Genomic DNA, 14,730 nt, shown 5'->3' with positions numbered 1-14,730 from the left:
AACGACCAATTCACATACGGTGCGGTGCCCAAAGTCGGGCCTTGAAAGTGGCTTTAGCTCTGGTGGATTTAACCAAGAAGATTTAGGCAAACCAAAATCTCCAGATGAAATAAGTCTAAATGTCAGCTCCCCCCCTTAAAGTCTCACACAAGTATTCACTGTTTGTATAATCTGGCGCTGCATTTGCCTCGAGGTGACACAAAGTCAGCTGACTCGCCATCATGTATTCACTGCACAGCTTGGCACAGCCATGATGGATGACATGGGAATACTGTCAAATGTTCTCTCCCTTGAAGGGCCAACAATCACGGCTGCTCGCGCACACACACACACACACACACACAAAATACACACTGCTTCTTTTTTTTATTTCTAAAAAGATAAGCAACTCTGGATCTGGATCCCGGCTGCAGGCTTTGGGAACCTTTTACGACGCCAACGTGCCGAAGACGTCTGCAAGACCTTGAGAGTTCATGGTAAAAATGCTCTCCCTGGAAGTGAAACATGCAATGCATGTGACAACAGATTACACACACATACCTTTTCCACACCTAATTTAATTTGCTGAACCTCGCTGATTGGAAACACGGCTGGAACCAGTTCTGAAACCATCCAGCCATGTTTGCCATTTTGCTGGGAAAGCCGTTGGTTTTGCAGGTATTTGAGCGTTGAACAACAAGAAATGTTCCCCGATGGGAAGAGTTAAGGGATCACCAAAGTGGCTGCAGTTCATCCCTGAAGGGGACGCGAGTCTCTGAACCAAATGTCATGGCAATGCACCCAATAGCTTTCGAAAACCTTTTAATTAAAAACCTCAAATGTCACCCGGGCGTTGGCGGTAAGAGGGGAACTTCAGGGGATCGTTGAAGTCATTCGGGATCATCCTCTGGAAAACAGGAATGTCTTCACAAAAACGTCCTCGCGGTCCCTGCAGCAGATGTTGAGGAATTGAACTCAATATGTGAAAAGGTTCGGCTTACTGCCTGATGAAAAGTCGAGGGGGTTTCCTCTGGAAACCATGAATGTCTGATCAAACCTTCATGGCAAACCATCAAGTCCATGATGAGAAATTTCCGTGTGAACCAAAGCGACAATACAGGCAACAAATTTGGATTCCTGCTGCTCTGGGAGCGTACTTTCTGTAAGCTACACTAATCCTTCTAGTGGCACGCCTTTCTATGAAATATGTAAAGAAGCACTGCGGTTGTCACCGTCATACTTTTGGACTGCTTCATTTATCCAGCGGGACGACACAAAAATGGCTCTAATTGATCAGTTTGCTGGCAGATGCAGCGCCGGTGGCGGTGTGTGTGTGTGTGTGTGTGTTTGTGTGTGTTTGTGGGGGAAGATCCTATTCCTGCCTCCTGCGCCAGGAGGCCGGTTCACCGGACTGTCAGATGGCGAGTGAATGGCGCTCCCGAGACGACGTCGAGAGCTGAGAGAAGTACTCAGCGACGTGCCCTTCAACACAAAGAGACAGCTCTCGCGCGGGGGATGCCTGGGGTTGTTATTGTGCGGCTCAGGGAGGCAGGAGTGCCTCCCTGACCTTGAATTCAACTAGTGGAGCCGATTGCTCGCACACATGTAATGAAAACCGACTCACGCTGTTGCCACTCGGCCGCTGACAAGCGCGCGCATTGTGCTATACGTTTGTCGAAACCCTTCTGGCTCAGGGGCCTCGCATGCGCTTTGATACATAAATAACGGGATCGTTTGAGTGGGAGTGGATCATCAGAGCGGATGACTGTGAAGCATCTCTCAGAAAACAAGATTTCTGGACACCAGAGGGAGGCCATCTCGTTAATAGAGGGCACCGGCGAGCGTTAAATCAACCAGTCGAGTCACGCGGTCGCAGAATGTCCTGTTGCCCGAGTGTGTGTGTGTGTGTGTGTGTGTGTGTGTGTGTTTACACACATGAGCGTCTACGGGTGTCTGCAGGCGGGGTGGAGTCTCGGCGTTGCCACCGCAACAGCCTCAGTTATGTAACATCATATGGTGCGGCGGTGTAAACAAAGCATCCAGCAATGTCTTGTGCCGTGGAGGATACGCAGAAGAAACAGACATTTTTGCCCCAAACCAATGCTTTCTCTTTAATTGAAGCCCCTTTGTTTGCGCCGATGATTAATAACGCCCTTCAATGACACAATTCACACAAAGAGCAGTTGACATTATAGCCGCATGATCCACCTTGAATTGGAAAATCCTGAAATGTAGGTTTTGTTGGGGAGGCGATCATCTGATTGCGCTCTGCTTCTGCAGCCTGTGTTTAAAGGGAAGGCTGTCTGGTGTGTGTGTGTGTGTGTGTGTGTGTGTCTGTAAAAGGTAGAGCTTATCTCCGCAGGACAGCTTGGGTGTCAAAGCCATTGTGCCGTGTTTATACAGGGTGTTTGTGACCAGTTCCTTGTAAATCTCCAGCAATAGGAAGTGTACGGAGAAAATAATGTAAAAAAAAAAAAGAAAAGTGGGATGAAAGGATGCCGCCCTATAAATACTTCAGCAACATCAATCTTTATCCAAAAACGCCTCACTGTGCGCCAGGAGAAATAGGACACTCAGGCACTCCCTCGTGAATACTGTCTTTCTTTACAAGGTCGCGTTCAATAAATATCTATTTTTGATGCGAAGGGGAACAAAGAAGAAGACCCCCCTCCATGAATATCAGTTGCATAAGGACACAACCAGCCTTCCCCCTTCACATAAGAGGCTATTGTTCGGGGAAGACATGTTCAGCCGGGCAGCTGTGCTTATTTTCTGTAACCACTCCAGGATATTAATAGCCCCGGCTGCCGTACACTAACAGTGCTTTAGGGCAGTTGAGGAAGTCCCCTTCTTTAATACGGCTGTGGTTACATTGCTGCTCTGACAAAAGTCCAACGTTGCATTCAAAAGGGAAAATCGGGTCTGACGGACAACACCTTCTGGACCAACAAACAGACGGCAGGACACAACGTGATGTGCGGCCATATGGTGAAGCAATGCGACGCGTGAAATATAATTATGTTGCGTCGACTGTCGTCGGTAATTATTTTGATTCAGATGAGGACAAATAAACAAAGAAACCGTGGAAAGAGCAACAGTCGCCAGTTGTGTACAGATTAGACGGAACAGTACCGTAAAAGTCGGGTTACAAGCCGTTACTACCTTCGGTGGGTGTCCCCGCTTTAGCAAGCTAGCGCTGCTGCTAGCTCCCCGCTTTAGCAAGCTAGCGCTGCTGCTAGCTCCCCGCTGCTGCTGCTGCCTCTGCTATCCGCGTCCCCGCTGCCCGAGTCCGGCGTCGAGTCGGGGCCGGTCCCGCTACCTTCGGTGGTGGTCGATGAGCTAACAGGGAGCTAGCTGGCTACAGCAGGGAGCTAGCGGGACACCCACTGACGGCAGTACTGGCTTGTAACCTGACTTTTACGGGAGCAACATAACACTGTAGAGAGAAAAAAGAGCACAGTACATAAGAGGTCAACGTATAGCCGCCGTTGAATTCGCCATTTTGGCTTTTGGCTGTTGACATCTTATTTTATTGGCAACCAGAAGGAAGAGAAGTGAGTGGACCTAAAACAACAACGATACTATCTGAAAGAGGAGTCGCCCCTTTATGGCCATTAGGGAAAGAAACCTGCAAGTTTAAGTGTTAACACTCACAATTATTATTGTTAACCGCTAAATGTGCCATGCAGGAATGGAAAGCCAGATATTTTCTCCAAGAGGTGGACTATTCAGAGAGAAGAGCAACACCTCTACATCCCCTCCAGATTTCATTCCAATAAATCTACAAACACTTCCAGAGCAAAACCGCATTTCTGTGAAACCCTAAAGACATAAATGGATCTCGTCCAGCTGCAACCACGAAGGAAGTCGGATATGAGCGCTGCTCGCATTGACTTTGGCGAACAGAGTGGCAGCTGAGGGCTCAATTAGCATGCAGTTGTTTTTACTCTCTGCATTGCGTTAGGTCAAACCAAACAAGTTCTCTTCTCAGGAAAAATGTGGTTATGTAAAAAGGTTTTCACATCACACACACACACACACACACACACACACACACACACACACACACACACACACACACACACACACTCCCTCCCCCTCCTTGCCTTTTTCATCCTGCGCTGAAGAAATACAAAAACATCTCAATTTTGACGTGGGCGTACAGACAGCAGTGTACGCGCAGAGCAATGTCTCCTCAGAAAAAAACAAACAAATTGAAACACAGAAGCCTCTGTTGCCATTTCAGATCATTTTAATTGCCAAAAAGCTTTGTTGTTTGTAAGAGATGCACAAAATTGGCACAAACCAAAAAAAAAAAAATCCATAAATGGACAGCAACGTTCAATGTTCAGTTCGCTGGCTGTGAAAAGACAACACTTCGTTCCTGTAGTTGCAAAAAAAGAAGAAAGTTCCATTATTCAAATGTGCCATTTTAAGTTGTTGCAGTTGAAACAGGTGAGTCATAAAGCAGGAAGTCTGCAGGAAGCCTGTGATATGGAGGTGGGCGGGTGTCACGCAATCACTTATTAATCAGTAGATCTGCCTCACTGCAGCAAAGTTGTGTCTCTCAGAGACAGCTTTCTAGCAGCTGCAGCTTGCTGGGAAAAAATGTGAAACTTTAAAAAACTGCGGGTTCAGTAATCTGGGTCGTCTCATCTCACACCAAAAGCATGCAAACCGATACAAATGAGCCTGTATTTAATTAAAAGAGCTGGTTGAGTTCGCGTGTGCTAATGAAACCGCGTCGCTTTCTCCTCCGCGTGTTGTTGTTGATCTGCAAACACCATTTGTTTGCGTAGAAAACTTTCTACTCATTTAAAAATGCATTTATTTGAGAGCTATTTTCTGACCGTGTGTGCAAAAAATAGCATGACCTTTCGACGCCTCGGTGTCGCGTCATCGTTGTTGGACCAACTCACGCTCATGGTGATTAGAGGACGAGAGACAAGAGGGTAAAAATAGCAACGCGGTGTCCTCTCGGTGCCAGACGCACCGGATCACCCAGGCAACTGGTTTGTTCTGCTGATGCTGATCGGAAAGATATCCAGGAAGATGAAATACGATCAAATGTGAGAGATTGTGATCAACCCATTTTAGGTGTTTTAAAAAAAAAGGGAAATTGTCTTTGACCTGTGCTTGTGAAAACATGTTGCATTGTTGACCTTGTCATATGTTTGCTGGAAGCGAAGGTGAGTCTGGGCAAGAGGTTCAAAGCTGTAGCTCTTTGCTAGCTTGGAGCCAACGGCCCGAACGGCGCGCTAAAATAAAGCTGCTGTGGAAAGTATGAGTTGACGTGGGGGGGAAACACAAGTGTAACAGTGAGTGTGACTTCACAAAGGTCATTTGACTCTGTGTGCCTACTCAAAGACAGTTAGACCGAGAGACATGCTCATTTTGTGAAGGTCGGCTCAAAATACACAAAGGTTAGCCTGTGCTACAAAAACACTACTGATGTCAGCCTTAGCCTGATTAGGAAACATTACATTTGAGAAGCTGTCAAGAAAGGTAAGGTAGAAGAAGTTATTTTCATTTTAAACTCATGTTAATACACATTTTCGCTTATATAAACAAAGAATCGATGTCTGCTTTGGATATAGCTCGCTCCTTTAGCCTCCTAGCCTCTTCAGGGACGGACTGAAAAACAAGTTTTGCATGTCAAACAGTCAAACGTAACGTGTAATTAAGTTTGCGAGCTGTTCACAGAGCATCCAATATCTAAGTGTGCTACTAATAGTAGCTAGCTAGCTTAGCTCATCGTTAGCTAGCCTGCAAGGTAACATTCGCTAGCACACTTTTTGTATGGAGATTTATTTTGTTAGCTTGTTCAACAGAGGAGGGGGGATGAAATATATAATGTGCTCAAGGTAATTTCAGTGACTGTCAAACTTTACACATAAAAAGGAACCATAGGAGGGTACTATTTTATGCAAAACAGGTTGAAAATGAAGAGTTCTGACTGTAGCTCCAGGTGAATTGATAGTGCAAACCAGCTGGTATTAGCGTAGCAGAGATGAATGAGGCACAATTCATTGATACAGATGTGTCTGTGAGGAGCATCATTAAAAGCGCTGATGTAACCAAACATGTGTCTTGTAAAGGTTTGCGTCTCTCAAAGATGCTAAATTCGAAATTCATAGCATTTCTACTGCCTTCACATGCATCCTTTTATTTTTCTTCACGAGAAAAACAATGCAAGTAGCCATATTTCAATATTTTCAAGCACAAAATAAACTGTGCAATGCACTTTACAAAAACTCAGGAATATTTAATTATGCCTGGTAGCAGACCTTATTGGAATTTAACTCATGTACATTCATGTAAGGGAGTGGATTGTGAGCCTACTTGGGGAAAATCCGATCCACCCAGTCTACTTTTTTTAATCACCCTCATTGCAAATCAAGCCAAGCTGGTGAAATGCACAAGTCAAGGACGTGCAAAGCAGTGGTTTCAGTGGTTGTTTAGCACCACTGGAGGCCACGGAGTTCACCCTTGTTTCCTCTTATTTATCCCCACGGGCGCCGGTTCTGGTGCAAACACATAAAAACATAAAATAAAGACCCACTGTTGTGAGCCCGCTGCGGGTTTGTGCATGGGAAAGCCCGGTCGGTAGTGGCGGAGGGGCACAACGTGACCTGACAACAAGGAACCTCCGGGAAAACCGTCAGTCCTAAAGTATGTGCAGAAGAGCGAGTATGTGTGTGTGTGGGGGGGTCCGCCAGGGGGCGTCGCGACAAACGACGCGACCTGCGGCTCCTCTGGCAGCGACGAGACACGAGTCCCCCAACCGCGAGGGAAGGAGGAGGTGCAGTTTAACGAGGGCAGAAAAAAAAACTGGAGAAAAAAAACACGCGGGTGAAATTTGGGCTTCGGTGTCATCGGCCTTGCGGGGAGCGCGCCGCCCGTCGAGAGCCCCCCACTGCCCGGAGAGGACACCCCGTGGCTGGGAGGCGGAGACGGGACCCCCGTTGACGTCAGTGGGCCTGTCTGTTTCCTGCAATAGAAAGTGAGAGAGAAGGTGAAGGGAGAATATACAGCGCTGTACCCCCCCTCCCCTACCCCCTACACCCCCTTACACTGAAAGGTGTGTTACAACCCTGCACCTGTGAGTATTAATAAATCCACTTTGCGTTTGCTTGATTTGTTTTTTTCCCCCTCCTCTGTGTTTTTGGAGCCGCGAGCCGTTGCCCGGTGGCGGGGTTGTGTCAACGTGATATAGGTCGCTGTCGGTTGCTGCAGCCGTGGAGAAGTCGGACATGCTTTTATCGGTGTCCGCTGTGTGTCTGGTCCGGTTTTCGCCTGCTGCAAACTTCCAAGCGTCTGTTAAGAAGTGTACTTTGTTGACGTAGGACGCCGGCACTGGTTTATCTCAGACCTTCTTCTTCTCCTTTTTTTTTTTTTTTTTTTTTGGCGCAGTGTTGTTTTGGACTTCTGCAGCAAACCGTGCTCTTGAGGAGGCAACCTGAGCTCCCGCTTCTCTGCGCGGCGCTCTTTGTTGCTCAATTTTGTTTGGGATTTTCTGTTTTGTTTTGCACCGTAGGTAAGCCACAAGCTATCCGCGTCCTCCGTGTGTGTGTGTGTGTGTGTGTGTGTGTGTGTAGTCACTGTCATCGCCAACAACTGCTGCTGATTTAAAACAATGTGCATGTGTGTGTGGCGGCAGGGGAAAGGTGTTCCGGCCGCGGCGGGTGATTTGTTGGACACGATGGAAGTGTCCCGTTCAGCGCCAGTGAGGGGTTTTCCCTGGCTCCTCCCTCGCGCACAGGGCGTTCACGTGTTGCAACAGGCACAAAATACGCTATTCCCACGCATCGCTTTTTTTTTTTTTTTTTTGCTGACTTCATTGCAGGCGATTGCATCCCGATTCCATTGCTCTCCTCCTGTTGGTCCGCTCATCTCTCTGTTGCAGCAGCAGCAGCAACAACAACAATCTGTGCAGCATCACTCTCCATTCCCATTGACTCTTAGTGATTATATCGCACACACACACTCCAAGACAATGCGTGTGACAGTGCGTTGCGTTGCCCTGCTTCTTTTTTCTTCTTCTTCTTCTACATAAAATGCCGCTGCTGGATCCTCAGGTGCGAGCGGAAATCATCATTAGTCACCTGCAAGTGCATTCCAGTCTGCCCGAGTTAGGACATAGCGTTACAGGCTTGAGTCACCGGTATGTGTGTGTCTGTATGTGTGTGTGTATTTCTGTGTGTGTGTGTGTGTGTGTGTGTTTTCTTCTTGTTTTCCTATCCTCGCTTCAGTATCAGGGTGTTTCCTCAAATATCGGTGCGCACACTCGCGCGCGCGCACACACACACACACAGACGCGCTGGCAGACGCGCCAGAGGAAACAAAAATGTGCACGTCTCTCTCTCTCTCCTCTCTCTCCCTCTTTTTTCTCTCCTCCTCCGCCTCATCATCATCATCATCATCATCATCTGCGCCGTCGATCCCTGAACCGAAACTGAATTGCGCATCACAGGTGAGACGCGCGTTTCCTAACCGTGTGACTCAACACCTCGACCTGGATGTGTTTTCGTTGCGACCTGCTGCAGCCGCCGTGCACGCATACACGCGCACACACACCAACACGCACACACTCATGCGCGCGCGAGACTCTATACACCGAAATCCGCCGTGAGATGATGTCATTGCTATAGCGTCACATGTATGGAGCTAAGAAAAAAAATCATCATCATCCGGTTGTAGTAAGTGTTATGTAATCATGGTGGGGGGGGGGGGGGGGGGGGGGGGGACACACACAAAGACTGACGCTCTTTGCAACCTGCATGGCTCCTGGCGCGAGAGGGGCTGCATGATGGAGGTGATGCAAGGGGGAAGAAAGCTAAAAAATCTATATAAAAAAAGAGAAAAGAAATGGATCCATCAGATCTTTATGCATGATGGTGTGATGGTCTGTCCATGCAGAGGTGAGCTGCTCCTCTGCCGTGGCTGTAGCTGGGGGGTTGAAATGTGGGTAACATTTAAATTCAACCCCCCCCCCCCCACACACACACACACACACACCACACCACACCTCCCCTTTTCTTTGTGCCATTCAGAATTTGCATTAAACTTACATTCAGCTTCTGATCTCAATTTTTTTTTTGCAAAAAGGCATCCGATTGGAAACGATCCTCCTCCTCCTCCTACTCTTCCTCCTCTTCCTCCCAATGACAGGTGGCTTCAGTCTTTCAGACGTTCCCCATCTCTGCAGTGATCTAACTTCCCCAGGGAGGTCTCTCTCTCTCTCTCTCTCTCTCTCTCTCTCTCTCTCTCTCTCTCTCTCTCTCTCTCTCTCAGATAGTAACCTCCCTGCGGTCGCCCACCCGCAGCGCTCGTCTCCGGACACACACACACACACACACACACACACACGGGACCACGTCGTTTGCATCATTCGTCCTCCGGCCACTGCCACCTCAAATCGGTCGTACACAACGGCCGATCCTCCGCCTTTTTCGTTGGAGATCAGAGTGGCAGATAGCAGCTGCTGCAGAGGTTATATTGATATTTTGGGAGGGGTGTGTGTGTGTGTGGGGGGGGGGGGGGGGGGGAGACATTCACACCTCCTCCCACAGACAGTAGCCCGAGCCGCACTGCACACGATTGCACAGCAGCTCTGAGAGCAGAGGCTGGGAAAAATGAAAAAGCCCAGCCTCGCTCTGTGGCACCTGTTTGAGGAATAAACTCAATCAGCGACTCCGACTTCCCTGGCTGCTGGCGAGCGAGAGCGGGGTGACTCCGCTCGCTGCCGAGGCCGGTGTCTTATTGATCTGTGGGAGTTGGCGCTTGGCTCATCCTGACTCAACATATACATGCGTGTGTGTGTTTTTCTGTAGATGAACCCTGCGGCTCAGGAGTCGACCCTTCGCGAGGTCCAACATCCGCGTATTTCCCCAAGATGCAACCTGTGAACTGAGGGCGGAAAAGATGCCGCGCACCAAACAGAACAACCCGAAAAACTTAAAAGGTGAGATTCACGCCGCGGCCTCTGTGTGCTTCCTGTCAGCTGGCGGACATGTTGGTTTGGGGTTTTCCTCCAGTGGAGGCCGAGAGAGGAACGTAATGAGGTCATTTCATCTCGTTGGACTGAGATGTTTGTCTCGGAACAAAGCGGTTGTGTGAAGACCTTTTTTTTGGGAGAGAGAGAGAGAGCAGGCGCATGCTGTCTCTGTCGCAGTGGTGGCTGATAGTGTTTTTAAATGAGGCCGCATATTGCAGGATTCATTCATGGCAGATATGACAAAAGATTTGCCAACACTGGTGTGGTGACGCTCGGCTCTGCCAGTTTGTGTTTTGTCTGCTCGTCTTTGGATCACACATCACGTCGCTGTCCTGTAATGTCGCTCTGAATTTAGTGACTTGTTTAATGAGCAATAGATTATTTTATTTAAAAAAAAAGGGCTAGCTTCCCACAGGACAGCGGCGAGCATGTGACCTTCAGTCTTTGAGACGGGTTACATGTTACGAGGCCTCGCTGTGGATCGGACCTTCTGCTTTGGGGCTTGTTAGAAAAAACCTGGCGACACAATTGTCATGATTCAGTGGTAACGGTTCAGTGTGTCACGATGCTGCTGTGATGCTGTGGGCCGACTCTTGGCTCCTCCAGTCTGCACGTGGACGTGTCCTTGGGCAAGATACCGAACCCATAGACCTGATGTAAGAAGCGGACCACGTGTACAGATTTGTCTTTTTTGTTTCCTATGTTGGATGGGAGAGTAGCGTTTTTCTCTAACCGTTGGTTGCGACGTTTTTAAGGCCTCAAAGTTCTGCATTTGTTTTCGTCTGTGTCATCTTGACTTTTTGAAGGGACACGAGACGGAGCGGCCGAGTACAACTGAACGCCCATTAAGACATCCAAAAATACTGAAAGTAACTTCCATCAACTGGAAAGAAAACAAACAAACGTAAAAGGGTTACGCTGTGGTCGCGACCTGCCAATCACCAGGTAGCCAAGCCCTGCGTTATGGTCTGTTTGACTCTAAATGGATCATCATTTACTAAATGAACACCACGCTGCATCGAAGAAGACGTGAAACTAGAGATTGAGATGAATTCATGTTTACTGAGGTAATAAACTGAGAGAAAAGTAGAATCATTTTCTCATGGACTTCTATACAATCAGACTTCTTTTCGCAACCAGAGGAGACGCCAGCATATGTGTGTTAAGAAGCTCTTTGAGTGCTCAGAAGACTTTTAACATTTGAAGTTCATTCATCTACGTTGAACGGCTGACGACGGGGTTACAACCTGTCTAGCATTCAGTTTTCATGGTGCGACCGTGGCCCAGTCGGCTCGTTCTGCAATCAGAGGGTCGAGCGTTTCGATCCCCGGCTCCGCTGGTTCACGTCGTCGACGTGTCCTCGGACGAGACACTTAACCCCAAAAACAAAGCCCCCGGGGCTGCTTCTGAGCGTGTGAATGTGAGTTGGCGCTGACGGGCAGGTGGCACCTTGCACGGAAGCCCCGCCCATCAGTGTGTGAATGAGTCGATGAACGCGTGGATGATGAATCATGCAGCGCTAAAGCGCTTTGAGGGGTGGGAAGAGTGGAAGAGTGTGAAGAACATTCAATTTATAACAAAAACACTCAACACTGTCTGCCACACATTTGTGCGACTAAATGTATCACTATTTTCTACCTTTTTTATTGCGTTACCGGTCCATTTGTTTCCTTTCTTCGAGCCTGATTGGACCATTCGCTCCCAAATCGGCTGCTTTTTGTTTCAATTAAGTGAGTGAAGATGTTTCAGTTTGGATTGTTTCTCTGAACAGAAATAAAACACTTCTCCTCCATGTTCGACCTTCACTCTTCAGTTCGACACCAGAAGGCCGCAAAGGTGCCTGTAACGTAAATCTGTGTTTACAATGAAGGTGTGTTTGTGCATGAGAGAACGCACAACTGGTTTAGAAGCCGACAGTCAAACACACGGAAGACATCTTGTTTCCAGCAGTTAAATATGCTTTTTTTTTTTATATAAGCTGGTGTTTTTTCTCTTTTTAATGAGGGAGAAGGAGACGATGTAATGTTTGTTGGAGAAAAAAAAATCATATTCTGCACAAATTGTCGTTCGTAGCAAAGAGTGTTGCATGAACGTGGGTCGTTTAATATGCACAGAATATCATCATATCCCACTTTTTTCATAAAAAATAGACGTTTTTGAGACGAGTCAGATCGTCGGGCAGCAGAAACGACTTGTGAATGAGCTGCTGGACGACAACAAAACGCAGTAAAAGACAACTTAAGCCATTGGGTGGAGGGAGGAGGGGGACGTGGTGAAGCCACAGCGTCGCCCCAACGCCAGCACGGCACACCAACTGGCTCGAGGGATTTTTGTGTTTACGGTGAGAATTTGACGGATTTACGCGCGGACAGACGTTTGCGGTTCACAGATCTGCGGAGTGTGCGGCGCTGCACGCTGGGTGTGAAAGCGTGCATCACTGCCGTTCCCCCGAGCGGCAGATCCACCAGACAGATTTCCTCACGTCTGCGAGTCCCTCTGTTTATCCGTCGAACAAACACTTCCTGTGCTTTTCATTGTCGCCGGCCAAACAACATAAATAATGGAGTTTGAGAACAGTACATTACATCGCCCGACAGAGGACGATAGAAACATGACGCTTTTTTTATTGGCGACTGTTCTCTCTTCTTTCTTTCTTTCTTTTTTTCCCCTCTCTCTCTCTCTCTCTCTCTCTCTCTCTCTCTCTCTCTCTCTCTCTCTCTCTCTCTCTCTCTCTCTCTCTCGCAGTGCAGACAATGGAGCTGCAGCTGCTGCAGTGTTTTGGGATTTTTTTTTTTTAGTACTTGAGGCTAAAAGATGCGGACGTGAAGAGACTCTAATCGACAGTGATGGAGCTGAAGATCCTAAAATATAGGAGGCGGGTTTTTGAGACTTTTTTTTTTTAAAGAAGATGGCCGCATTTCTAAAGTGAGTTCAGGTGTGTTAAGATGGGAATCTACAACCTTGGTTCTCTGCAATAAGAAACTACATTATGAGAAGTTGCGGCGTTTATTCAGTGTAACAGCTGTGTGCCTAATAAATTGACAATTATGGACAGATAATGAGCTCACAGGCCCCATGGAGAGAGACGTGTAGAGGCCCCGCCCACTCCTCCAACGTAGGTCAAAGGCCCCCGGACACACAGACACACACATGGACTCATTTCATTATGGTTTGTTTTTTATTGTGCTTTTTTTCTCTTTGTTGTCATTTTACGTGTTTATGTGGTTGTTTTGTGTCTCTTTGTGGCCGTTTTTTTCGATGTGTTTGTAGTTGTTTCGAGTCTCTTTGCAGTTATTTTACATATTTTTATGTTTGTGTTGTGTTCTCACTGTTTTTCAGTGTGTTTGTAGTTGATCATTTGTTTTTTTGCGGGTGTGTTGTGTCTCATTGCGGTTGTTGTTGCGTGCTCGTTTCGTGTCTCTTTGTAGTCGCTGCACGTTTCTTTGTGATGGTCTTGTGCCTCTTTGTGGTCGTTTTTAAGTCTCTTTTTATTTGTGCTGTGTCTCTTTGGAGCCATTTTGCGTCTTTTCATTGTTCTTTTTGTCACTTTGTGGTCATGTTGTGTCTCTTTGTAGTCAATTAGCATCTTGTTTCATCTCTTTGTAACCACATTGTGACCATTTTGTGTCTCCTTGTGACCATTGTGTGTCTCTTTGTGACCATTTAGTGTCTCCTTGTGACCATTGTGTGTCTCTTTGTGACCATTTAGTGTCTCTTTGTGACCATTGTGTGTCTCTTTGTGACCATTGTGTGTTTCCTTGTGACCATTAAGTGTCTCTTTGTGATCATTTTGTCTCTCTTTGTGGCCTCCCCCTGCCTTTTTAAGCTGGTGTACCTCTCCCTGTTGTCTCTTTAGGATCTCTATAATTAAAGACCATAAATTGTTTAAATTTGGTAAAAAATTCAATGCAAAGGTACTAAAAGCAGTCAGTCGCTCATTTTAAATACAGCGCCGTGTCTCAGAGGCAGCTTGTCGTCTCCAGTTCGCGTGAAGTGACTCAACATGTCGGGAGTACCCGGTCCACTTCCTCATCATCTGATAAAGCGCTGCGATGTGCGTTTGGCTTCTTGTTTTTCCCTTTTAACCCAGTTGCTCTCCTCTCCTCCCTCGGCCCCGCTCTCAAGGCTTTCCCTTCATCAGACAGGAAACCATAATTGCACGGCATGCCATCACATGCTTGAACTCTGCTGTGGAGACGCATCTTTTTTCCCTGTGAACTGTCTCGTCACACGGCCCTGAAGGCATCCAAGCTCCGTGCCCGGGGACGGCTTTTCCAAAGAAAAAAGAAAAAGCCTCGACACTCAAAGCCAAATGAAACTTTAGTTTTGTATTTTATTCGATTCAGAGCAGCAATTAATCTCGACTCCGACGTGAACGAGCTTTTTTTTAACCTCGGTATTCCCGGTGCCGGCTGGCTGACGGGAAGCCTCGGCTCTTCTGGGGTCTTTCCTGCCTCCGAGGCTTGGCAGCGGTCTGACGCTGGTATAAAAGAAACCACGTTAGTGTTTACCCTCCCGGCCGTCTGAAACCCAACTTGACATACTTCGTCACACACACACACACACACACACACACACACACACACACACACACACACACACACACACACACACACACACACACACACACACACAAAGAACGAGTTGTTTTATTGACACCGTCCCGACCCCGGCTGCTCTCGCCGACATCGATCAGGTGAATTTAAGGCGGCGCTGCGTTCTTGCTGGCGTAGGAGGGCGCGAGTACGAGCACG

The 14,730-nt window shown here is 47.6% G+C and overlaps 1 protein-coding gene across 3 annotated transcripts in view; it reads left to right on the top strand.

The window, feature by feature from the left end:
• The first annotated feature begins 432 nt into the window (after positions 1–432).
• The window catches only part of hivep1 (HIVEP zinc finger 1), a 54,389-nt gene continuing 40,091 nt past the window's right edge, over positions 433–14,730 (top strand). The window contains exons 1-2 of one of the 3 annotated variants that reach the window (XM_068575240.1): positions 433–476; positions 9,813–9,943. In XM_068575240.1, coding sequence (XP_068431341.1) covers positions 9,904–9,943 — 40 coding nt within the window. In that variant the 5' untranslated portion in view covers positions 433–476; positions 9,813–9,903. Of the gene's footprint in view, positions 477–7,129; positions 7,517–8,401; positions 8,453–9,812; positions 9,944–14,730 lie in introns of those variants that run through there. The other 2 variants (XM_068575238.1, XM_068575239.1) reach the window with 2 other exon arrangements.

The sequence above is a fragment of the Clinocottus analis genome, unplaced genomic scaffold (assembly GCF_023055335.1).
Source record: "Clinocottus analis isolate CAN_PGR_092001 unplaced genomic scaffold, fCliAna1.0.p SCAF_14, whole genome shotgun sequence".
NCBI classification, from domain to species: domain Eukaryota; kingdom Metazoa; phylum Chordata; class Actinopteri; order Perciformes; family Cottidae; genus Clinocottus; species Clinocottus analis.
This window is presented reverse-complemented; position numbering and strand designations above follow the sequence as displayed.